The 26,801-nt window shown below is 42.4% G+C and overlaps 1 protein-coding gene across 1 annotated transcript in view; it reads left to right on the top strand.

Annotated features, from left to right (window-relative positions):
- The window catches only part of LOC106611167 (cysteine-rich motor neuron 1 protein), a 185,025-nt gene that overhangs the window by 145,514 nt on the left and 12,710 nt on the right, over positions 1-26,801 (top strand). Inside the window, exons 8-14 of the mRNA XM_014211086.2 lie at positions 9,966-10,094; positions 10,846-11,002; positions 18,763-18,884; positions 20,611-20,823; positions 21,066-21,281; positions 24,323-24,544; positions 24,906-25,094. Of these exons, the coding sequence (XP_014066561.1) occupies positions 9,966-10,094; positions 10,846-11,002; positions 18,763-18,884; positions 20,611-20,823; positions 21,066-21,281; positions 24,323-24,544; positions 24,906-25,094 (1,248 nt within the window). The remainder of the gene's footprint in view (positions 1-9,965; positions 10,095-10,845; positions 11,003-18,762; positions 18,885-20,610; positions 20,824-21,065; positions 21,282-24,322; positions 24,545-24,905; positions 25,095-26,801) is intronic.

The raw sequence follows: 26,801 nt of genomic DNA, 5'->3' as shown, positions 1-26,801 counted from the left end.
TGTAGGTGAAGATCTTGGTTGATTATAGTCTCTTTTACCTTTATAGCCATGTACCATGTTTGTATTACAGTATAACCCCTTATCTTATGGATACCAGGAACACTATCTATGAACTAAGCACTGTGTCAAATGGCCTTTTACCAAACTTACATAGGTGTATAAAAATGTCTTTAATCATAATCAGTCAAAACTTCGTAGGGGGAAGTCATGATGAAACAAATCTTCAAGAGTCAGCAAATGCCAAAATCAGTGATGCAAGATATGGATACATTGTTTTTGTATTGTTAGGTATTACTGCACTGTTGGAGCTAGAAACGCAAGCATTTCCCTGCATCTGCAATAACATCTGAAAATACGTGTACGTGACCAATACACTTTGATTTGATTCGATTGTTACAGCTTAGCATTGTTAGCTGTTAAACAATGAACTGTAAGACCCCTATTAGCATACTCTTAATACTGTGGCCTTGAATGCTTGACTTACCGCACAGTAACCTGAAGGATATATCTGCTGTAATAAATAGTATTTGTATTTAGATGAGTTGGACTCTATCATGCAGTCAGTCAGTGGATGGATGATCTGACAGGGACCAACAGGGGACTTAGTAAATGAATCTCATATCAGTAATGAGACATTAATATTTCCCCTCATCAGTTCTTACTCCACTTCTCGCTCTAATTAAACAGTCCAATATTAGACTATCAAAGCATTTTAAAACATAATCAATGAATAACAAGGAATTTAAAATTAGCAACGTAATACATTGCAAGCTCAACCCAGTGGATTTGTGGTGAGTTTTGTTTTGTAATCAGGATGCAAAGATCTCCACTTAGGTAGCTAGTTTCACTGGCCTGGGGTCATTTCCACTCTTGTGTCTGCAATAATGTGGACTTGGGGTGGAGGGAGGGGAAGGGGGAGGAGGGAAGTGATCCATGCCATGTGTTAATGCCTGCAGGCCCGGTTGCCTCTACCCCATGGTGAGCATGCTCACCCCCACCACCTTCCATTAATCTTTTATGTGCCTGTCTGCCTCTGAAGAAATGTGTTTTTTTTGACTGACCGAGCCTCACACCTAGATATGGAGAGGCAGGTAGGGTCACCATGTTGTCCCCAGTCCTCCCACGCTAACCCAATCGTCACATGCCTGGCCATGCACTTTGAACGGTAATATGAATAATAACAGATCATGTGTATTTATGCATTTATTGACCGTATTTTATTTCTGTATTATGTAAAATAGGTGAAATAAGCTCAAAATGGTTCACTCAATACTACTCTTTCACAGTAGGTATACTATTTGTGTTGTTGATAATGATGTTTTTGTGTGTTCTGTCCTCCTCATTCGAGCAATATGTTTCCAGGGTTTTTCAGATCAAAGCTGAGATAGATAGGTGGGTGTAGATATTATTCCCTTCTTTGATATGCTCGTGCTCACACACATTTACAGCCATTACATTTACTGATAATAGTTTGGTGAATGGAATCCCTATGGGGCATCATGGTTTTTGTCACTAGGATAGGTTTGGCTTTGATTGACTTCTAATTAAACAATGTTTTAAGGGAGATGAAAAAATATATATAATTGCAAAATGTGATTTCTCCCAAACACCTATTCATATTTGTATTCCACTCATGGATGGGATGAGTTTTTGTATTATACTGTAAGATGGGTTTCACCATCTGTGCTATTGGGGATATTGACCATTGTGTCTTTGTGGGGGACGTGAGAGATACTCTATGAGAGATATGCTATGATGACAGGGAGCAGCAGAGTTTAATGCATGCCCTCACATCGTTATCCCTCTGATGACCTTACTCTGCCTCCTCAACAAAAGCTCCTGACATTGGTGATATGTAGCAGGCAACCCTTAATAGAGATGCCCCACTTCTCACTGGTTAGGACCTCAACCTTATTTCACTGCCATCTAGAATCATCTGAGAAACAATGAATGAGATTGCCTAATCTATTTACCATATCAAATATTACTCAAACACTATTACAATGGTTGTTTGATTTACACCAATGTAGTCACCAACTTGCAGTGTGGGGGTTTGTGACATGCAGTCGTTGCCTGTTAGAGCCCATCAGCTTTAAACCTGAGGCTGGGTCAGTCAGTGTGAGCTGTGGGTCTGGGCCTCTGTGTGTACTGGGTCTGTACCTCTGTGTGTACTGGGTCTGGGCCTCTGTGTGTACTGGGTCTGGGCCTCTGTGTGTACTGGGTCTGGGCCTCGGTGTGTACTGCGTCTGGGCCTCTGGGAACACCAGGTAAACACAAGCCAGGTCTTGCCACTGTCACCCCTGACCTTGTCCCTCCCAGCCAGTAGACACACACACACACACACACACACACACACACACACACACACACCCACACACACCCCTGCCCTTGTCCCAGCGGCCCCAGGGAACATGGATTTGTGCTCCCGGCAGCTTAATTTAGCTCCACCACAGTCAGGCCAGTTTTTTATGCATTTCTATTTCATAATTATTATTTGTTAGGAGAGGTGGTTTCCTCAATGTGACACTCCCTTTATGTCAGGGTGGGTATTGCAATATGTGTAATTAAGCAAATGACGGCTGTCATATTAGAATGAAGCCTTCTGGAAGCCTCTGCGATACTTACTGCTGCATAACTTATAGCGGAATCCCACCTCAACTGGTGTGTGTGTGTGTGTGTGTGTGTTTTGGTCACTGTTTGTGTGTATAGTCTTTTGCCATGCCTCTGCTACTGTAGCCATTAGGCTGTTTTCAGCCCGCCAACCAATTGTTTGTTAATAGGGATACCTTGTTTTAGCCCTAGTTTTTATCTAGTTAATGAAATCAGAGAGAGAGTTCTCATTTTTAAATCATAACATCTAAAAGTCCTGAAATAAATGAATGGAGGTGTTCGTCAGAGACAAATAACCTTGAGAGGAAAGCAGATGGGGAAAAATGGTTTTATACATTTTGTTACTTTTATCTGCTGGGGCTTAATTAAATTTGCAACTCCAGAATAATTGGTACTGCGTTGTTTTCAGAAAGACCTACTCTCCCTCCCTACCTGGCCATTTTGTGTTTACCAGTAATTAATTAATCACAAAGTGACCTCAAATTGTCAGCAACAATTTTGTTTTGCCTATGTTTAATGAAATGTTTCTCTCTATAGGCTACTATCTATTTACTTTTAAATGGTTTCCAATAGATTGAGCATTGTTATTATTAGCAGTATCAGTATGTTTTATTTCTACTACTTATGTTGTGCATCATTTCATTCATAGTCTCTGGTGATGGACTACCCAGCAAGCCAAAATGTTCTGTGGGGGTTGTTACAGATTTACATTTTAGTCATATAGCAGAATCTCTTATCCAGAGTGACTTACATCATAGAGTGCATTCTTCTTAAAACACATTTTATTATTACATTACCTAGAAATCTAATATGAAGCTTGGGGGAATGTTCTGTGGGGGTTGTTACAGATTTACATTTTTGTCATTTAGCAGAAGCTCTTATCCAGAGTGACTTACATCTTAAAGTGCATTCATCTTAAAGGAAAACTCCACCCAAAAACAATATTTTGGTATTTGTTTCATTAGTGCATTGTTAATTAATATAATCCCAAAATGTTTTTCATGTCAGCAATCAGTTTTCAAGATATATTACTTGAAGAGGTAGGGTTTCAGATGTTATCGGAAGATGGGCAGGGACTCTGCTGTCCTTTCTTCAGGGGGAAGCTGGTTCCACCATTGGGGTGGCAGGGCAGAGAAGAGCTTGGACTGGGATGAGCGGGAGGGGTGAAAGGCCAAGAGACCAGAGGTGGCAGAACAGAGTGCTCGGGTTGGGGTTTAGGAGTGGGGTAACATGGGAAAACTTTGGAAGGTTGAACACCAGGCGGGCTGCAGCCTTCTGGATAAATTGCAGGGTTTAGATGACACAAGCGAGTACCCCAGCCAACAGCGAGTTTCAGTAGTCCAGATGGGAGATGACAAGTGCCTGGATTAGGACCTTCACCGCTTCCTGTGTGAGGTAGGATTGTACTCTTAGGATGTTGTAGAGCATGAACCTGCAGGAGAAAGTCACAGATTTGATGCAGAAAACAACAGGATGTTGTCCAGGATCACGCCAAAGTTCTTTGCACTCTTGGAGGGGGACACCGTGGAGAGAGATCTTGGCGCGGGCAGGCCTTCCCCGGGAGGAAGAGTAGCTCCAGCTTATCAAGGTTGATCTTGAGGTGGTGATTTTTTGGGGGTATTTTATTATTTTATAGGGATCCCCATTAGCTGTTACAACATCCAAGCTGAGATATCTGCCAGTCATGCAGAGATGTGTCGTCACCTGGGTGTCAGAAGGGGGGAAGGAGAAAAGTAGTTGAGTGTCACCCGAATAGCAATGATAGGAGAGACCATGTGAGGATTTAACTGACCCTAGTGACTTGGTGTAGAGAGAAGAGGAGAGGGCCTTGAACCGAGCCCTGGGGGACACCAGCAGTGAAAGTACATGGTGCAGACACAGATCCTCTCCATGTCACCTGGTAGAAGTGGCCTGCCAGGTAGGATGCAATCCAAGAGTGTGCAGAGCCAGAGACGCCCAGCCTTGAGAGGGTGGAAAGGAGGATCTGATGGTTCATAGTGTCGAAGACAGCGGATAGATCTAGGAGGATAAGAACAGAGGAGAGAGAGTCAGCGTTGGCAGTGCTGAGAGCCTCTGTGACACAGAGAAGAACAGTCTCGGTTGAGTGACCCATCTTGAAGCCTGACTGATTAGGGTCAGAAAGATTGTTCTGAGAGAGATAGCGAGAGAATTGATCAGAGACAGCACGCTCAAGTTTTTTGGGGAAAAAATTAAAAAGGGATACCAGTCTGTAGTTTTTGACGTCAGAGGAGTTGAGGGTTTCTTGAGGAGGGGAGCGACTCGGGACATTTTGAAGTCAGACGGGACGCAGCCAGTGGTCAGAGATGAGTTGATGAGGGAAGTGAGGAATGGGAGAAGGTCTCCAGAGATGGTCTGGAGAAGAGAGGAGGGGATCAGGTCGAATGGGCAGGTTGTCAGGAAGCCGAACCTCACCAGTGGCCGAACCTCCAGCATTTCATCTGGAGAGAGAGGGGAGAAAGGTAGTTAACCTGTTGGGGCTAGGGGGCAGTATTTGCACGGCCGGGTAAAAAAACGTACCCGATTTAAACTGGTTACCACTCTTGCCCAGAAACGAGAATATGCATATAATTGTTTGATTTGGATAGAAAACACTCTAAAGTTTCTAAAACTGTTTGAATGGTGTCTGTGAGTATAACAGAACTCATATGGCAGGCCAAAACCTGAGAACATTCCATACAGGAAGTGCCCTGTCTGACAATTTGTTGTCCTTCTGTTGCATCTCTATCGAAAATACAGCATCTGTGCTGTAACGTGACATTTTCTAAGGCTTCCTTTGGCTCTTTAAAGCTGCCAGAAAGTGGAATGGGGTGTCTGCTGTCTCTGGGCGAAGAACAGCAGGAGAGTTTGTAAGTGGTCAGCCTGGGGACAGTGACATGTTCACGCATTCACGAGACTACTCCATTTTTTCTTTCAGCCTTTCAATGAATACAACGTTGCCCGGTTGGAATATTATCGCTATTTTCCGAGAAAAATAGCATAAAAATTGATTTTAAACAGCGTTTGACATGCTTCTAAGTACGGTAATGGAATATTTTGAAATTCTTTGTCACGAAATGCGCTCGCGCGTCACCCTTCGGATAGTGACCTGAACGCACGAACAAAACGGAGCTATTTGAATATAACTATGGATTATTTGGAACCAAAACAACATTTGTTGTTGAAGTAGAAGTCCTGGGAGTGCATTCTGACGAAGAACAGCAAAGGTAATCCAATTTTTCTAATAGTAATTCTGAGTTTAGTGAGCCCCAAACTTGGTGGGTGTCAAAATAGCTAGCCGTGATGGCCGAGCTATGTACTCAGAATATTGCAAAATGTGCTTTCGCCGAAAAGCTATTTTAAAATCTGACACCACGATTGCATAAAAGAGTTCTGTATCTATAATTCTTCAAATAATTTATGTTTTTTGTGAACTTTTATCATGAGTAATTTTGTAAATTCACCGGAAGTTTTCGGTGGGTATGCTAGTTCTGAACATCACATGCTAATGTAAAAAGCTATTTTTTTATATAAATATGAACTTGATTGAACAAAACATGCATGTATTGTATAACATAATGTCCTAGGAGTGTCATCTGATGAAGATCATCAAAGCTGCCTAATGACGCGAGCCTGCCAAATGAGCTAAATGCCTTTTATGCTCGCTTCGAGGCAAGCAACACTGAAACATGCATGAGAGCACCAGCTATTCCGGACGACTGTGTGATCACGCTCTCCGTAGCCGATGTGAGCAAGACCTTTAAACAGGTCAACATTCACAAAGCTGCAGGGCCAGATGGATTACCAGGATGTGTACTCAAAGCATGCACGGACCAACTGGCAAGTGTCTTCACTGACATTTTCAACCTCTCCCTGACCGAGTCTGTAATACCTACTTGTTTCAAGCAGACCACCATAGTCTCTTGTGCCCAAGAAAGCGAAGGTAACCTGCCTAAATGATTACCGTCCTGTAGCACTCACGTCAGTAGCCATGAAGTGCTTTGAAAGGCTGATCATGGCTCATGTCAACACCATCATGCCGGAAACCCTAGACCCACTCCAATTCGCATACCGCCCCAAAAGATCCACAGATGACGCAATCTCAATTGCACTCCACACTGCCCTTTCCCACCTGGACAAAAGGAACACCAATGTGAGAATGCTGTTCATTGACTACAGCTCAGCATTCAACACGATAGTGCCCACGAAGCTCATCACTAAGCTAAGGACCCTGGGACTAAACACCTCCCTCTGCAACTGGATCGAGGACTTCCTGATTAGCTGCCCCCAGATGGTAAGGGTAGGCAACAACACGTCTGCAACGCTTATCTTCAACACTAGGGTCCCTCAGGGGTGCGTGCTTAGTCCCCTCCTGTACACCCTGTTCACCCATGACTGCGTGGCCAAGCATGACTCCAACACCATCATTAAGTTTGCTGACAACACAACAGCAGTAGGCCTGATCACCAACAACGATAAGACAGCCTGTAAGGAGAAGGTCAGAGACCTGGCAGTGTGGTGCCAGGACAACAACCTCTCCCTCAATGTGAGCAAGACAAAGGAGCTGATCGTGGACTATAGGAAAAGGAGGGCCGAACAGGCCCCCAATAACATCGATGGGGCTGAAGTGGAATGGGTTGAGAGTTTCAAGTTCCTTGGTGTCCACATCACCAACGAACTTCCATGGTCCAAACACACCAAGACAGTTGTGAAGAGGGCACGATAACACCTTCTACCCCTCAGGAGACTGAAAAGATTTGGCATGGGTCCCCAGATTCTTAAAATGTTTTACAGCTGCACCATCGAGAGCATCCTGACTGGTTGCATCACCGCCTGCTATGGCAACTGCTCGGCATCTGACCGTAAGGCGCTACAGAGGGTAGTGCGTACGGCCCGGTGCATCACTGGGGCCAAGCTTCCTGACATCCAGGACCTATATATTAGGTGGGGTCAGAGGAAGGCCCCAAAAATTGTCAAAAACTCCAGTCACCCAAGTCATAGACTGTTCTCTCTGTTACCACATGGCAAGCGGTACCGGAGCGCCAAGTCTAGGACCAAAAGGCTCCTTAACAGCTTCTGCCCCCAAGTCATAAGACTGCTGAACAATTAATCAAATGGCCACCTGGACTATTTACCCACCCCCCCTCCCCCCTTTGTTTTTACACTGCTGCTACTCGCTGTTTATTATCTATGCATAGTCACTTTACAAATTGCCTCAACTAACCTGTACCCCCGCACATTGACTCGGTACCCCCTGTATATAGCCTCGTTATTGTTATGTATTGTTATTTTTTTTACATTCGTTTATTTAGTAAATATTTTCTTAACTCTATTTCTTGAACTGCATTGTAGATTAAAGGCTTGTAAGTAAGAATTTCACGGTAAGGTCCACATCTGTTGTATACGGCGCATGTGACAAATAACATTTTAATTCATATTCCATTCTACCAGTTCAATGTAAAATCGATAGGTTTAGGCTACTACGTGATACTCAAATTTTCCATATACCCATCATGAGGTTGCTACAACCTAGCCTATGAATGAAAGTTTACAACAGAGGTGCACACAGGTGGAGAGAAAAAATAGATGTCACAGACAGTGACGCATATAGCTAATCTAGGGTGTAGTCATTAGTCCAACAGGTGCACACGAGAGTTTCTATTGGACAAATTCAGCTGTTTATCCCCGTTTTCTTCCATCTAAGAAAAGTTTTTTTACAGAATCGGCGGAATGAATACTCCCCTGATCACACATAAACACAGTTAACTTTCATAACAGCCATGTTTTATTCCTAATCACATCTTTGCACTCTCCTCCTCTCACCCTTTCCCTTCATTTGTGGACTTCAATGCACAACACATCAGCTGTATGTGACGAGGTAAAAAAACCTGCACACAGCCTACATTGTTGTCACCACATTAGCTAAAGTAACATCATAGTCAACATAGCTAATAGAACTAACGCGTTAGTAAACCCGCTACAATCATGCAGTAACGTTACAGTGTATAGTCATTAAGTAGTTTAGCAGTTACACCGGCGGGCCTCAGTGGCAATAAATTAGTAAAACCAAAAGCTTACCTTGACTTGGAAGAGTTCCAGTGTTGTGTTGGATAGTAATAGCCAGCTAGCTAACATAGCATTCCTCTGTTTGAGCAGGGTGTTTGAGTAGGCTAAACTAGCTAGTTACATTTGCTAGCTAAGTAAGTGAAACTGAAAAAATGACACTCTTTTTCTTCTCTTTCATTTTTGAAAAATGCATTGGTTCAAAATGGTTCAACTATTGTCTTTCTCTCTCTTTGAGTCACATACTAACCACATTTTATGCACTGCAGTGCTAGCTAGCTGTAGCTTATGTTTTCAGTACGAGATTCATTCTCTGATCCTTTGATTGGATGGACAACATGTCAGTTCTTGCTGAAAGAGCTCTGATAGGTTAGAAGACTGTCATAATTACTGTGTAAATCTATGGTATAGGGTGAAAACCATGAGCCTCCTAGGTTTTGTATTGAAGTCAATGTACCCAGAGGAGGACGGAAGCTAGCTTACCTTCGGCTACAACATAGTGCTATCCTACAGAGTGCTGTTGAGGCTACTATAGACCTTCATTGCCAAACAGTGTCTTTTAATCAATTATTTTGGTGACAGTGTATTCAGAAAGTATTCAGACCCCTTTACTTTGTCCACATTTTGTTATGTTACAGCCTTCTTCTAAAATGGATTAAAACGTTTTTTTCCCTCATCGATCTACACACAAAACCTCATAATGACAAAGCAAAAACGGGTTGTTTTTGCCATTGTATTAAAAATAAAAATGAGGGGGAAAAAACGATTTAATCCATTTTAGAATAAGGCTGTAACGTAACAAAATGTGGAAAAAGTCAAGGGGTCTGAATACTTTCCGAATACACTTTCACCAAATATTTGATTAAAACACACTGTTTTGCAATTAAGGTCTACAGTAGCCTCAACAGGACTCTGTAGGGTAGCACAATGCACTTTATATATACATCATTTTTTGGGGTGGGGGGGAAATTGATCCAAGGGCCAGTTGCCCATCCCTGCATTAGATGGAGGAGTCAGGTCACAGAGGGTAGGTTGGTCGTGCCGTTATAATGGATATTAATTATTGCTCTCTGATATTACCCACATTAATGGAAGGTATTGAGGGTTTGCAGAGAAATTGCTTTTGACTCTGATGACTCCTATGAGTATATTTGTGTTGTGTGTGTATGTGTGTGTGGTGCGTGCGTGCGTGCGTATGCATGTGTGTGTGCGCGTCATATGCGTGTGTTGAGTGAAGTTCCTCATTTGTCTGTGACTCACCTCCAGAGTGGTTTGTGTGATTTGTGTTTCTACAGAGCCCACCTACATTACTATGGCACCCCCTGCCTGTCAGTCACTAGAGAACTGCTCCCTGTCAGAGAAGCACTGCTTATACGGCTTCCAACTGGACCTGAACGGCTGTCGCACCTGCCACTGCAAGACACGTGAGTACTGGGCCATATTCATTAGGGCACACAGTGGAATACGTTTTAAAACGTTTTCCAATGTAAAACGAAAATGAGTGTTTCTTATTGGACAAGTCCAAGTAGTGACCTCCCTGGTCTGGTCTGACGTCTCAGTCAGTCAAGCATATTATGCAAAATATGTATATTTTTTTCCTCTGAACAGTTTGGTTTATATAGAGGAGAGAACTCGCCCTGGGCCAATGACATTGAGACATTGTTCTCTGGGGTTCTCTCTCACTGTCTGACTCTCGATATGAATATACCTGTCTAGGCCGTTATCAGACGTGGACAAAAGGCACTCAGTGGGCACACTGAGGCATCCTGAATGGGCTTTTAAAAACAAATATGTTTTTGGTTTGTGTCCCTGCCTGTTAGAATATGATATGCTGCAAAGGGCATTATCATAAGTTATAACTTATGAGTTTCAATAAAAATCATAATTTGGAGTGTCTGCACCTCTAATCCATTGCCACAGGTCATAAAATAATAAGTGGACTTTTAGAACTATTAAATTGCATTGTAGTTTTGGCCATATATGGAGCAGAGGAGGCTGATTGTAGAAACTATAGAATGACAGGCTCATTGTAATGGCTGGAATGGAATAAATGGAAGCCACATTTTTGACTCTGTTCCAAAGATCCATTCCAGGCATTACAATGTGTCCTGCTATAGCTCCTCCCACCAGCCTCCTCTGATACTGATGTCTGATGTGTCTATGTCCTTCCTACAGGAGAAGAGCTGTGCAGTGCCCTGATCTCTGTCTGTACCCTGAAGTGTCCCTTTGGCCTGCAGACAGATGCCCACGGCTGTGACGTGTGTCAGTGTCACCCTAGGCCCAAGAAGTGCAAGGCTGTGGTCTGTGACAAGGCCTGCCCCTTCGGATTCATGTGAGAAAGCACTTCTCTCTCTCCCTTGCTCCCTCCTTCTCTCCCCTCCCTCACTCCCTCCATCCATCCATCCCTCGCTCTGTCTATTGCTACCTCCCTATCTCCCCCTTCTCCCCCTACTTCCTTCCCTCCCTCCCTTTTCCTCTGTCATTCTCTCCCTCCCTTTCCCCTTTCTTCCTTTCCTCCCTCCCTCTCCCAGTCTTACCGACACACTACCCACTCAGACACACTTAAAAACCAAAATGCCGATTCCCAGCTCATGCAATTATCATTTACTTTAAACTCCAGCACTCCACACTTTGAAATATGAAGCGATTTCAAATCTGCATCGTTTCAGAATAAATGAGTCCTACTTTGCCAGTCACTTTCAGACGTTAAAAGCAGTAGAACTTCACAGAGACAGCTAGACAGATGGCCAATTGAAATTGAAATCGCGGCTCCTTCAAACTTATGTCACAAATTACCCCAGTTACCTGTTTTGCCTGTTAAGCTTAAGTGAGTTTTGCTCGTAAACTGACAAAATGATCCCTTTTTCCTTCTCCATAACTCATTTTGGCTAAACAGGCGTTGCGTGTAGAGTTGACAGTTTAATTAGCTCCACCCAGGTTACTGATTGGGTTTGCTGCTTGTGTTGCTGTTGTGCATTGTAAAGGATGGCCTCTGATAGTGAAACTGAAGGTCTAATCTTCTAACAGGGTGTTCTTTTAGCTTCCGGCCGCTAGTACCATGCTTGTAAGCTCATCGCATCCCTCCCCAAATACTCTGATTGCCATTTACACAGAAATACATCAGGAAAACAATGTATTACAGCTTTCACTAGGGAATCTTGTCTGCTGGTTAACAAGGTATAAACACAGGCCTGGCACAAACGCAAACAAACACACAAATACACACAGATATAGATAGATAGCAATAATGGGTGATTTGAAAAGTCATAGTCAGTCGATCAATAATATAATAATACGTTTAGAATTTTTTTTATCTTTAATTTACAATCTGTAGAAACTATGAGAATAGAAAGGTTCAGAACTTTTGTGAAGCATCACCGCACAGTTGAAAAATATATGGCAAATAGAAATCCAATATGGATGGTGTTAAGCGATAGATGGGAGGAGTTGAATGGAGCTGAAGGGTGGGACTAATAACAACAAGATAACAAATGTAACATATACTGTGTCTGTAAAATGTATATAGGTTCAGAACTTTTGTGAAACAGCACAGTTCAAAATATATGGCAAATAGATATCAAACTGGATGGACATCAGAAATAGATGGGAGCGGTTGAGGAAGTACTAAAAACAAATCAAATATAACTATTGTAAAATAGACTGTGTCCGTCAAATGTATATAGTGTGTATAAGCTGGAAGTAGAAGCCTAAGTGTTGTTGTTCATTAGTTTACTCCAATTAGGGGAGGGGTGGTAGGGTTCAGTGGTGGAAAACGTTCCCAATTGTCATACTTGAGTAATAGTAAACATTCCGTAATAGAAAATGACTCACTAAGTCACCCAGTAAAATACTATTTGAGTAAAAGTATAAAAGTATTTGGTTTTAAATATACTTAAGTATCAAAAGTAAATGGAATTGCTCAAATATACTTAAGCATCAAAAGTAAAAGTAAAAGAATAAATAATTTCAAATTCCTTATATTAAACCAGACTGCACAATTTTCTCTCTTTTTTTTACATTTACATTTTACATTTACGTCATTTAGCAGACACTCTTATCCAGAGCGACTTACACGGATCGTCAGTGGCCCACTCGGGAACACTCAGACATACAGTAATTTACAAACAAAGAATTTGTGTTTAATGAGTCCGCCAGATCAAAGGCAGTAGTGTATGAATTGGACCATTTTCCTGTCAAAATGTAACGAGTGCTTTTGGGTGTCAAGGAAAATGTATGGAGTAAAAAGTCTATTTATTTTCTTTAGGAATGTAGTAAAAGTTGCCAAATATATAAATAATGAAGTACAGAAAGCCTTAAATATTTAAGTAGTACTTTAATTTTTACTTAACCTCTATGGGCTAGCTGGGACGCTCCTACGTAACAGCCACTGCCAGCCTGTGGCGCGATTTTCAAAACCTTAAAAATCCTATTACTTCAATTTCTCAAACATATGACTATTTTACAGCCATTTAAAGACAAGACTCTCGTTAATCTAACCACACTGTCCGATTTCAAAAAGGCTTTACAACGAAAGCAAAACATTAGATTATGTCAGCAGAGTACGAAGCCAGAAATAATCAGACACCCATTTTTCAAGCTAGCATATAATGTCACAAAAACCCAGAAGACAGCTAAATGCAGTACTAACCTTTGATGATCTTCATCAGATGACCATACCCCCCGCAAACTTCCGGGGAATTCGCTAACATTTTACTAAATTACTCACGATAAACGTTCACAAAAAGCATAACAATTATTTTAAGAATTATAGATACAGACCTCCTCTATGCACTCGATATGTCCGATTTTAAAATAGCTTTTTGGTGAAAGCACATTTTGCAATATTCCTAGTACATAGCCCAGGCATCACGGGCTCGCTATTTAGACACCCGGCAAGTTTAGCACTCACCATAATCATATTTACTATTATAAAAGTTTGATTACCTTTTGTTGTCTTCGTCAGAATGCACACCCAGGACAGCTACTTCAATAACAAATGTTGGTTTGGTCCAAAATAATCCATCGTTATATCCGAATAGCGCCGTTTTGTTCGTGCGTTCCAGACACTATCCGAAATAGTAAAGAAGTGTCGCGCGCATGGCGCAATTCGTGACAATAAAATTCTAAATATTCCATTACCGTACTTCGAAGCATGTCAACCGCTGTTTAAAATCAATTTTTACGACACTTTTCTCGTAGAAAAGCGATAATATTCCGACAGGGAATCTCCTTTTCGGCAAACAGAGGAAAAAATCCCAAAGGCGGGGGCGGTCGGGGTCACGCGCATAAGCTCAGTGTCCCTTGATCGGCCACTTGAGAAAGGCGATAATGTGTTTCAGCCTGGGGCTGGAATGACGACATTCTGTTTTTTCCCGGGCTCTGAGCGCCTATGGACGACGTGGGAAGTGTCACGTTAGAGCAGAGATCCTTAGTAAATGATAGAGATGGAAAAGAGGTTCAAGAAATGGTCAGACACGCCACTTCCTGTAAAGGAATCTCTCAGGTTTTGACCTGCCATTGGAGTTCTGTTATACTCACAGACACCATTCAAACAGTTTTAGAAAATTTAGGGTGTTTTCTATCCATATGTAATAAGTATATGCATATTCTATTTACTGGGTAGGAGTGGTAACCAGATTAAATCGGGTATGTTTTTTATCCAGCCGTGTCAATACTGCCCCCTAGCCCTAACAGGTTAAGTACTTTACACAACTGGTAGGGTTAGCGGTAGGGTTAGCAGATGTCATTGTGGCAAAGGGAGGCTACTTTGAAGAATCTCAAATATAAAATATATTTTGATTTGTTTAACACTTTTTTTGGTTACAACATGATTCCATATGAGTTACTTCATAGTGTTGATGTCTTCACTACTATTCTACAATGTAGAAAATAGTAACAATAAAGAAAAACCCTTGAATGAGTAGGTGTGTTCAAACTTTTGACTGGTACTGCATATATTTACAAAAAATATATATATGGGGGATTGGAAATTATGCAGACAATTACTTTGATGGAAGCTCCAATCTATCTGCAATATTAAAGCTGCCCCCCCCCCCAAAAAAAGAAAAAATAAATAAATACACACACACTTATAACGCCTAGACTTGCTGTGCATAAACAAGCTTTCCTAGAGCAGTACTGTATAAGAATGGACAATTACAGCACATGCCCAACTGGCATACCACCTTCTGATTAGTTTGAAATGACCCATAACCAAAACAATATGAAATGACTCAATCTCAGGTGATGAGCTTGTTAATAGATCATTTACCCACACATCAGCGCAACTTCTTTGTTACATTAACAAGAGTTGGAGAAGCAGACGATATCTGTCAGTGGTTCAGAATGATCATAACACAAAATATAAAAGTTGTTTAACGCCATAGCTTTATAGACAAAAAAGTAGCGGGCTTCTGTAAAATAAATGTAAGAATTACAGATTCCCCCTTTAATGGCTGCTGATCCAGTTCCTCGTAGTAATAGTAGTACACATTCTCTTTCATAGAGCAGCTAGCAGCTTTTCTATTGGACCCTGGGGAGGCCAGTCCTGCTGCACAATAATCCGTCTGCCCTGTATTTTAACTGTGGTGTGGACCGACCAGCCCGGCCTGCCTGCTAGGGATTATTATGACAGAATAGTTATGGATATGACAGAGATTAAAACGCTCAAGCAGCAGGCAGTGTCCTGTCAACACATTCATCTTCCTATCTTAACCTAAACTCTCACTCATCAACTGTCTGTCACATAAAGCTGTTACTCCACTGGTCTGTGTCTGCATTGAACCAACGGTTCTCTCTCTCGCTCTCTCTTTCTCTCCCCCTCTCTTTCTCTCTCGGTTCTCACAAATGAGTGTTCATGGGGTGAATGGTTGCATCTAAGATTCTAATTTTAGATATCTATTATGCCCCATCAAAGTTATACCTTTACCCCTATGTTTTCGAGCAGCAAAGTGTATGGTTTGAATAATTCAACAGGCCGCGTTCTTCTCTCCATACAGACTCTATTGATGTTCCCCACAACTGAAATGGCCCCTGATAGATCCTTATCACTAAACCAAATGAAGATTGCACATGGCTGTTTTTTCTCGCTCCTATTGTTCATGAGATAAGAGAGTGAGGAAGAAAGGGAAGAGGGGGAGGATGGAATAAGGAGAGGGAGGGAGTGGAGGATGGAGGGATAGAGGAGGGGAGGATAAGGGATAGAGACAGGGAGGATGGAGGGATAGAGGAGGGGAGGATGGAGGGATAGAGGAGGGGAGGATGGAGGGATAGAGGAGGGGAGGATGGAAAGATAGAGGAGGAGAGGATAAAGGGATAGAGGAGGGGAGGATAGAGGGATAGAAGAGGGGAGGATAGAGGGATAGAGACGGGGAGGATGGAGGGATAGAGGAGGGGAGGATGGAGGCATAGAGGAGGGGAGGATGGAGGGATAGAGGAGGGGAGGATGGAAAGATAGAGGAGGAGAGGATAAAGGGATAGAGGAGGGGAGGATAGAGGGATAGAAGAGGGGAGGATAGAGGGATAGAAGAGGGGAGGATAGAGGGATAGAGGGGAGGATGGAGGGATAAAGGAGGGGAGGATGGAAGGATAAAGGAGGGGAGGATGGAAGGATAAAGGAGGGGAGGATGGAAGGATAAAGGAGGGGAGGATGGAAGGATAGAGGATGGAGGGATAGAGGAGGGGAGGATGGAAGGATAAAGGAGGAGAGGATAGAAGGATAAAGGAGGGGAGGATGGAAGGATAAAGGAGGGGAGGATGGAAGGATAGAGGATGGAAGGATAAAGGAGGGGAGGATGGAAGGATAAAGGAGGAGAGGATGGAAGGATAAAGGAGGGGAGGATGGAAGGATAAAGGAGGGGAGGATGGAAGGATAGAGGAGGGGAGGATGGAAGGATAGAGGAGGGGAGGATTGAAGGATAGAGGAGGGGAGGATAGAGGGATAGAGGAGGGGAGGATATAGAGGCAGAACTGGATGGGATAGGGATGTGAATTTTAACTTGGGAAAGGGAAGGTGCCCTGCACGGTCTGGTCAGAGCAGCAAGCCACGGAGCGAAGCGTATGTTTGATATGTCCCTATGGTCAGTCATTTGTGCCATCTGTTGGCGCACACACACCTGTCCACACAAACAAACAAACAATCTCTCTCTCTCGCTCTCTCTCTCTCTCTCTCTCTCTCTCTCTCTCTCTCTCTCTCCATATCTCTCTCTCTCATCTCTCTCATCTCTGTCCTTGTTTTAACTGATGACACCGGTGCTGCTTGTCATTGGCACCTGGCTGGAATGTACCCACTGCCTGTCTCTGCTATACAAAGATTTGTTTGGCTGTTTGCTATGTGTTTACCTCTCTGTGCAATGACAAAAACCATGTCAAACTAATGAAACAGATACTATGGCAAGCAAACACAATGTTGTTGGTAACTAAAGCATGTAACACAAACAAACACAATGGCAAACTCAAATCTGATGGACATCATCTGTAATCAGTGCTATTGTGTTATGGAACAAGGTGAGAGATGAAACTATCATAGCCTAATATTCTTACTTTCACTATAGACTCACTGTTACCGTTCTGTAGCTTGCATCATTTTATTTTTGCACAATTTTTGTCATTACAATTTTCAATGACACGGTATTGTGGCCTGTTTATTGAATTGCAATAGTTGTGATTTGGTATCTTTTTCTCCGAAGGCTGAAATACAATGTATGAGAGTTTGTGGTCGTGCATGCCGATTCATTTGGTTTGGCACTAAATATTTTGTTTGCAGCTCCACACTAATTGCTCTTCTATTCATGCATTTGTTGTTTAAAAGTATAACTACAAAGTGATCACTAATGAGTATGATTAATACTAAAGTTAAGCTAAAGACATGTAAATGCTTACTTTATTTGTCCTCATAGGCTAATTGTAGAGGGGTCCTTCATGTATCCTCGTCAGAGATTGTTACAGGCAAACGGAATGGCGTTCAAGAGCTCAATGTTTAAACTGTGTTGTGGTTCATGCCAACCTGTTAATTCTCCCGGGGGAGGATTGAAATGTGAAATTGCGCAGTATGTTCCATGATGAAATGCATTATGGGTAAGAGGTATTCTTCAACCCCTAATTTCCTGTTTTGGCCACACAATGGAAGGTCTGGCTATACTGTAGCCCTACTTGCCGCAGCTCATGCAAATTGCTATCAGGCATTATTGAGGCCTGGGTTAGATCTGTGCAGTGACATATGTTGCTCTTTGTCCTGTTTATTAAGCACTTTTGTCACCTATTTATTCTCTACTTTGTTAAAAAAAAAGCCCAAACCTGAGGCAGAAAAACTATATTATTTCTGCCTCCTCACTGCAACACCCACCGCTATGGACAGTTTGGCCACCTTCACGGCTTTGATCCATAAGCAGCGATGCTTTGCCTAGCCACATTAGCTTCGTCCAGAGTGGCTCGTCATGTGGTTGCTAGCAAGTCGACAGCATGCTAGGTATCAACAGCCAAACCAGCAGGGGCTGGAAACTATAGTGAGCTTTAATTGGTCAATATTGAGCCATGATATCGCTGATTATTTGCATAAAGTTAATCTTTCCCCAACTTACAAAACCAGTCAAAAGTTTGGACACACCTACTTATTCTAGGATTTTTCTTTATTTTTAGTATTTTCTACGTTGTATAATACTAGTAAAGACATCAAAACTATGAAATAACATATATGGAATCATATAGTATTTTTGATGTCTTCACTATTATTCTACAATGTAGAAAGTTGTAAAAATAAAGAAAAACCCTTGAATGAGTAGATGTGTCCTGTTCATGCTCCCACGCCATGTTCGCGTCGCCCAACGGTCGACCGCCCACTTCGCTTCTCCTCGCTTTTCTTCTATTGAAAATGTATGAACCTTTGTCGTTTCAACGCCCGACATCATCCCTAGTGGACATGGGCTATCCATTTTAGATACTGTGGCGTATATTTTCTAAACTTATGAAGAACTGATCTTAACCTCTCTCTCTTTCTCTCTCACCCTCTATCTCTCTCTCTCTCTCTCTCTCTCTCTCTCTCTCTCTCTCTCTCTCTCTCTCTCTCTCTCTCTCTCTCTCTCTCTACCCCATCAGAAAGAACAAGCATGGTTGTGATATCTGTCGCTGTAAGAAGTGTCCAGAGTTACCTTGTGACAAAGCCTGTCCAATGGGCTTCCAGCAGGACAAGTTGGGCTGTCTGAAGTGCCAGTGCAGAGGTGAGTGATAACCTTTGATGCTTATACATTCATAATTTAGAGACTGCTGATAATACTTTTTTCTCAAACTCTCTCCTCGCTTTCCCTGTCAGACTTGGAGAACCACTAATGTTTTAACTTTTGTTCTGTCAATGTTTTACTGTTTCTAACTATTACACCAATAGAAGGTTGTCTGGTTAGTCTCTTGCTGCCAGACTTGTTCTGAAGAAACCTGGAACGACTATAAATCATTTAGAATTCCTTATATTAAGCAACCCAGACGGCACGATTTTCTTGTTTTTAAAATTTACGGATAGCCAGGGGCACACTTCGACAGTCAGATATAATTTACAAATGAAGCATTTGTGTTTAGTGAGTCTGTCAGTAGGGATGACCAGGGATGTTCTCTTGATAAGTGCATGAATTGGACCATTTTCCTGTCCTGCTAAGCATTCAAAATGTAACTAGTACTTTTGGGTGTCAGGAAAAATGTATGGAGTAAAAAGTACATCATTTTCTTTAGGAATGTAGTGGAGTAAAAGTAAAAGTTGTCAAAAATATAAATAGTAAAGTACAGATACCCCAAAACACTACTTAAGTAGTACTTTAAAGTATTTTTACTTAATTACTTTACACCCCTGCCTAAAAGGCACCCTAACGAAAATGTACTCTTAATCCTGTATAAACTAATGTATATAATTTATTATACAAGAGACAAAATGTACAAATTCTACAGCACAATGGAAGAGTCATGTCTTAAGTGTAAAACTAATATTGACTCAATAATCCATGCTTTCTGGGAATGTGATGAAGTCCCAAATTTATGGGCAGAGCTAGAAAGTTGTCTGTCAGAAGTATTACAATGTAAACTTACTTTTAATCCATCTGTCTGCATATTTCAAGACATGGCATATGGGGGTGTAGTGAAATACCCAACAGGCTGGACGATTCTCTTCTCATCACTTATCTTGAAAAAACGTATACTAAAAACTTGGAAATCAATCAATCTGCCATCGTTAACGGAATGGAAAAATCAAATGATTTATTATTTAAATATTGGAAAAGCATGGGCGACAGAGAAAAACAAATTGGTACAATTTAAGGCCAAGTGGCCAACAATAATGCAGGCACTAGGGATGGGGGTGTGGGCATGTGGGTCTGGGCAGATGAGATGTAGTCGTTATTTGTGTGTGTCTGTAAGTTGTTGTTCGTATGTATACATTTGTATCTGGTGTAAAAAATGAAAAAAATAACAAATAAAAGGCACCCTATTTCCTATATAGTGTACTACTTTTGTAGTAGTGTATTATATAGGGAATAGGGTGCCATTTGGTGTTTTTGACCCCACCTGTTGGTGCATCCTAAGGGCAGGCTGGGGTCATCTCCTCCACACAGATCTATTGTTGATGCTCCTCTTGTGTTCTGCTGTGATTCGCACTAAATAATTAAATCGTTGTGAATTTTTTTTATGAATGAGCACTGAAAACTCCTCTTTTAATGAGGAAAAACGTTTTAATCTGTCTCCCTTTTGAATTGGTGAAATTTGGCATCCACCCAGAATAGCTCAGAGTCTCAGACAGGAGTTTAATCAAGGTGTTTTTTTTCTCTCCTTGGTATTGATCTGGTCGTGGTTGGCCCCTGCTCAGAAAAGCCAGTCAGTGATTGGTCCGCCTAACACTGTTCTTTATGGGTTATGCTTGTAGTTGTATCTCTAAAACCTTTCCTCTCTCCTCTGTCCCTCTTCCAGACCAGAGCTCCTCGTCAGTGGCCCCGTTAGTGAAGAAGGGTTCCTGTCTGTCCATGGATGGAAGACGGCACGAGAACGAAGAGAACTGGCATGATGGCTGCCGGGATTGCTACTGCCACAGCGGCAGGGAGATGTGTGCCCTCATCTCATGCCCTGTGCCATCCTGCGACAGCCCTGCCATACGGTCCGGACAGTGCTGTCCATCCTGCCCAGGTAGAAAATCTTAAACAAACAAATGAAATATGGGAGAAAAAAACTGTGCACTGGTAGTAGGCTATTCTTAGATAGGCTAGTTGTTGTTTTAGATGATTTCAGATTTACACACCATTTTGCCATCCTCCTCATTGTTTCATATAATAGATAATGTTGATAATGCATTACACACTAATGAAAAAGCTGTTTCCAATATGTTTCACCCTTTACCCTGTGCTCTCTCTTCCGTCCTCCTCCCTCAGAGGAGCCCAGCTCCCACAAACCAGACCTGGGGGACTCGTCAGTGTGTCTGGCCCCAGGGGGAGAGTACTTTGTGGAGGGGGAGACGTGGAACATCGACGCCTGCACCCAGTGCACCTGTCACAGTGGACGTGTCCTGTGTGAGACAGAGGTGTGCCCGCCCCTGCTCTGCCAGAGCCCAATCAGAACGCAAGACTCATGCTGCCCCCACTGCCCAGGTGAGTTTGAGCAGCCGTTGGTTTTTTGAGTTGGCTTTGAAACACTATTGGTCTTTAAGTCTCTATATATTTGAGTCTGTCTGGCAAGAATAGTCTGTATGATGTTTTACTTTATAATAGAGAGGGGCGGCCTCATTATTAAACGCAGCATAAGCCCTAAGCCATATATAAAGGTATAGGTGAATGTGTATAGGGTCTCAAAGTTGTCTTGACTGAGCTGAGGTCCTTAAGGTAATTAATTATTGCTGCTCAGACCTGGCATTGAGAGAGATGCTATTTTAATGTTTTCTATTTGTCTTGGCACATCTAGCCACTGGGATTTTTGCCCATTCTTCAAGGCAAAACTGCTCCAGCTCCTTCAAGTTGGATGGGTTCCGCTGGTGTACAGCAATCTTTAAGTCATACCACAGATTCTCAGTTAGATTTAGGTCTGGGCTTTGACTAGGCCATTCCAAGACATTTAAATGTTTCCCCTTAAACCACTTGAGTGTTGCTTTAGCAGTATGCTTAGGGTCATTGTCCTGCGGGAAGGTGAACCTCCATCCCAGTCTCAAATCTCTTGAAGACTGAAACTGGTTTCCCTCAAGAATTTCCCTGTATTTAGCATCATCCATCATTCCTTCAATTCTGACCAGTTTCCCAGTCTCTGCCAATGAAAAACATCCCCACAGTATGATGCTGCCACCACCATGCTTCACTGTGGGGATGGTGTTCTTGGGGTGATGAGAGGTGGTGGTTTTGCGCCAGACACAGCGTTTTCCTTTATGGCCAAAAAGCTGCATTTTAGTCTCATCTGACCAGAGTACCTTCTTCCATATGTTTGGGGAGTCTCCCACATGCCTTTTGGCAAACACCAAACGTGTTTGCTTATTTTTTTCTTTAAGCAATGGCTTTTTTCTGGCCTCTCTTCCATAAAGCCCAACTCTGGGGAGTGTACGGCTTATGTGGTCCTATGGACAGATACTCCAATCTCCGCTGTGGAGCTTTGCAGCCCATTCAGGGTTATCTTTGGTCTCTTTGTTGCCTCTCTGATTAAGGCCCTCCTTGCCTGGTCCGTGAGTTTTGGTGGGTGACCCTCTCTTGGCAGGTTTGTTGTGGTGCCATATTCTTTCCATTTTTTAAATAATGGATTTAATGGTGCTCTGTGGAATGTTCAAAGTTTTGGATAATTTTTTATAATCCAACCCTGATCTGTACTTCTCCACAACTTTGTCCCTGACCTGTTTGGAGAGATCCTTGGTGTTCATGGTGCCGCTTGCTTGGTGGTGCCCCTTGCTTAGTGGTGTTGCAGACTCTGGGGCCTTTCAGAACAGGTGTATATATACATTGAGATCATGTGACAGATCATGTGACACTTAGATTGCACACAGGTGGACATTATTTAACTCATTATGTGAAAGTAATTGGTTGCACCAGATCTTATTTAGGGGCTTCATAGCAAAGGGGGTGGATACATATGCACGCAACCACGTTTTTAAGTAGTTTTTTTCATTTCACTTCACCAATTTGGACTATTTTGTGTATGTCCATTACATGAAATCCAAGTAAAAATCCATTTAAATTATAGGTTGTAATGCAACAAAATAGGAAAAATACCAAGGGGGGTGAATACTTCTGTAAGGTACTGTATTTCCACTACAACAACACAGCAGCACAACAATAGTATGTCTGGCCAAACAGAGTGTTGGCCAAATGTTTATGCCAGCGAGAAAGAGATAGAGGGGTAGAGAGACAGAGAGGTGTAGACAGAGAGAGAGAGTGAGAGACACAGAGGTGAAGACAGAGAGAGAGACAGATATGTAGAGAGAAACAGAGAGAGAGACAGAGATGTAGAGAGAGACCAAGAGGTACAGAGATGTAGAGACAGAGAGGTACAGAGAGGTAGAGACCAAGAGGTACAGAGATGTAGAGACAGAGAGGTACAGAGAGGTAGAGACCAAGAGGTACAGAGATGTAGAGACAGAGAGGTACAGAGAGGTAGAGACAGAGGTACAGAGAGAGAGAGAGAGACAGAGAGGTACAGAGACAGAGAGGTACAGAGAGGTAGAGATACAGAGACAGAGAGAGACACAGCGAGGAGGACGAGAGAGGGGGGAAAATCGTTTCTGACGGTAAACAGCTGGAGAAAAAAACACAGATCGGAGCCCAGAATCAAACTCCGTAGAGAGAGTAAAAAAAGAATAATGCATAAGTTATGGAGCTCTAGAGATGAATAGTGCATGAGAAAACTTAGACATGGCAAACCAAGCCAAACGTGAAACAGGCAGCAGTGCTTTGGGCCTCTGTCACTGTAAAACACAGTGTAAGAGGACAGAGATACCTGGAAGGCCACCAACTCAACTCTCACATGGATATCTGGTGTGTTTCCATCTCTTAAGCTGTTTGTTGGAGATGTTTTAGTTGAATAAACCAAAGACGCAAAAATGAACATTCTACCGTTTGAATGTCATCAATATTTTAAGCCCTGTATTATGGGTTTTATTAGCTGCTCTAAGAGCTACAGTCAGGCTTAAAGAACGCATCTTTAAAAGTAGGGCTGGGAATTGCCAGGGACCTTACAATACGATATTATCATGATACTTAGGTGCCGATACGATATGTATTGCGATTCAATATTGTGTTTTTATTGTGATTTGATGTGCCAAACATATTGCTCACCATATGTCTGCTGCAGTGGGACAATAGAGAGCCATGAGAAAACGAGTTTTGATCAGTCATGGAAATAAAAGTGCTGAAAACAAATTTGTTCCCTATTTAAAAAGAAGATGAAGAACAACCTATGAAGGAAAAGTAATGGAGTTTTGGTACAGCCAACTACCGCAAAAAAAATAATTGCGATACTGTTAAAATGATACGATATCGTTAAAAATAATATCCCGATATGTAACTTTCGATTTTTTCCCCCCCATGTGTGTTCAGTGCAGTCAGTTGATCCTGTGTGTGTGTGTGTGTGTGTGTGTGTGTGTGTGTGTGTGTGTGTGTGTGTGTGTGTGTGTGTGTGTGTGTGTGTGTGTGTGTGTTTGTCCCTCTCTCCTCTATAGACGAGCCCATCACCCCCCATTCTCCCAGTAATGACAGCTTATCCAGCTACTGCACGAACAAGGAGGGGGACATCTTCCTGGCAGCAGAGTCCTGGAAGCCCAACACCTGCTCCAGCTGTGTGTGTCTGGACGGTCAGATCAGCTGCTTCTCAGAGTCCTGCCCGCCCGTTGGTTGTGCCAGGCCCGTGCTGCGCAAAGGACAGTGCTGCCCCTACTGCCTGGGTATGCTGCACACATGCACATCATTGGACCTACCTGTACTATAGACAATGTGGGAAGGTAACCAGAGACGTGATACATGATACATGGGTTGAGGCTTATCATTACCTAAGCCTTAACTCTAACCTGATTTGGTGGTGTGTTCGCACCAATGTTTGAAACCACAAACATAGTTATTAAATGTGTGAAATTGTATTCTATTATATTCATCCCTATCGGTGAGATGGTCTTGCGTGCTTGCCTGTGTGCATGCTTGCCTATATGTTTGTGTGTGATTGTGTGTATTTACTGAATGAGTATCTTCCATATTTTTTCCTGTCTCGGAGGTGGATCCTATTTGATCTTCTCCTATGTCTCCTGGCAGATGCCACACCGAGAGCCGTGTGCCACTTCAATGGGAAGACGTATGCAGACGAGGAGCGCTGGGACATAGACAGCTGTACACACTGCTACTGCCTTCAGGGACAGACCCTCTGCTCTACTGTCAGCTGCCCCGTCCTGCCATGCCACCAACCCACCATAGTGGAGGGCAGCTGCTGCCCTATGTGTTCAGGTGTGTGTGTTGGCATTCAGTCTCATTGCCTCTAATGACTTCCTTCCCCCTCAAACACGGCCTTGCAAAATATGATTTTTCCTGGTCATCAATATTGCTGCTATGTATTCACTTCACTATTTTTAAATAAGGACTATAGAAGAGTGCAGGCGGCCTGCCATTGTTGGTATGTATAGGTCATTATCAGTAAAACGTCACAATATGGTGCAGAGCGTTCGATTTGGAGACCCCCAGAGACCCCCAGAGACCCCCAGATCTGCAAAAATGGACAACTACGTGCCGTTTAAGGGATTGTTAAATGAATGTTAACTATTTGGTTTTAATATCATCACCTCTTGAAGAGCATAGTCAGAAGTACACATCTCCGATTATTCTACATTTAGTTCTATCAGAGTTATACAGCAAGTCACTGCATGTCTTTTATGATCAGTAAACATCAATTGATCATGTCATTTCAGATACGTGGTAGCCTACCCATTTTGGCATATAGCTAGCCAAGCAAACAATGTGTAATTTAGTTGCTTCAGAGATTAGGCTTTTGAAAAGAACTTGACATTGGCAAGTCCCCATCCTGGTCAAAGTTGTCAATCGGACTACTGCCATCAACACTATAGATTGCAAGCAAATCAACCACTACTTGGATATAGCCATGTAGTTTATCCCCTGAAAGTTAGCTTGTTAACTAGCCATATTGAGGTGATCTGTTGTTAGCTAGCCATATTGAGGTGATCTGTTGTTAGCTAGCCATATTGAGGTGATCTGTTGTTAGCTAGCTAGCCAATTTGATGTGGTCCATCAATCAATGTAGCCTATCATGTCTGTCAGCAGCAATCATGATTAAATACTCTTAAAAGCAATGTTGAAATGCTAACTTTGGTAGGTAGGCCTACGTTGGTTGGTGAAAAAAGGACATTAGGTCTACTTAAAGGCAAATGTGCCCTTCTGCTGCTTGACAGGCAGAGGCCATAAAGGATGGGAAATAACCTAAACCACTCATACTTGTCATGTTAGTTCACTTTTATTTCACTCAAATATCCAATTAATGGTGGCCAATATTGAGAGATGTTGTGAGGCTACCCTACATATCTGAAATTACATGATCAATTTATGTTTACTGATCATGAATAGCAGGCAGTTATTTGCTGTTTAACTCTGATGATAGAACTAAATGTAGAAACATCTGAGATATGTCCTTCTGACTATGCTCTTCAAAAGGTGATAATATTAAAACCAAATAGTTAAATAAATGTTAACAATCCCTTGAAAACGGCACGCAGGTGTCAATGGTTTTAGCAGAGCTGGGGGACTCCTTGACCCCCAGCAGGCAAATTGAACACTCTGCACCTTATTGTGACGTTGTATTGATAATGACTCATTCACACCATGTCCCTCAAATATTTATTCTGTTGACTGTTAAGCTATGATTAATTGAGGACAACCACAGCAAACACCTTCATTGAGATGAATCATCTGAATGGAGGGATTAGGGTTTGACTGGTGATGTCAAGTAAATTAGCATGCTTTGCTTAGGCTAGGATAATGGATTGATAATAGCACCCTCTGTTCTCTCTCACCGTCCGGCGCTGGATCGATGAGATGCAGTAGCAGTGTAATTAGCTGACGAGAGCTCCACTGCCCGTTATTCATCCCTGGGTGCAAATACTATTTGAAAACATTTCAAATACTTTATCTTTGCTAGATTGCACC

Source organism: Salmo salar, chromosome ssa09 (assembly GCF_905237065.1).
Source record: "Salmo salar chromosome ssa09, Ssal_v3.1, whole genome shotgun sequence".
NCBI classification, from domain to species: domain Eukaryota; kingdom Metazoa; phylum Chordata; class Actinopteri; order Salmoniformes; family Salmonidae; genus Salmo; species Salmo salar.
This window is presented reverse-complemented; position numbering and strand designations above follow the sequence as displayed.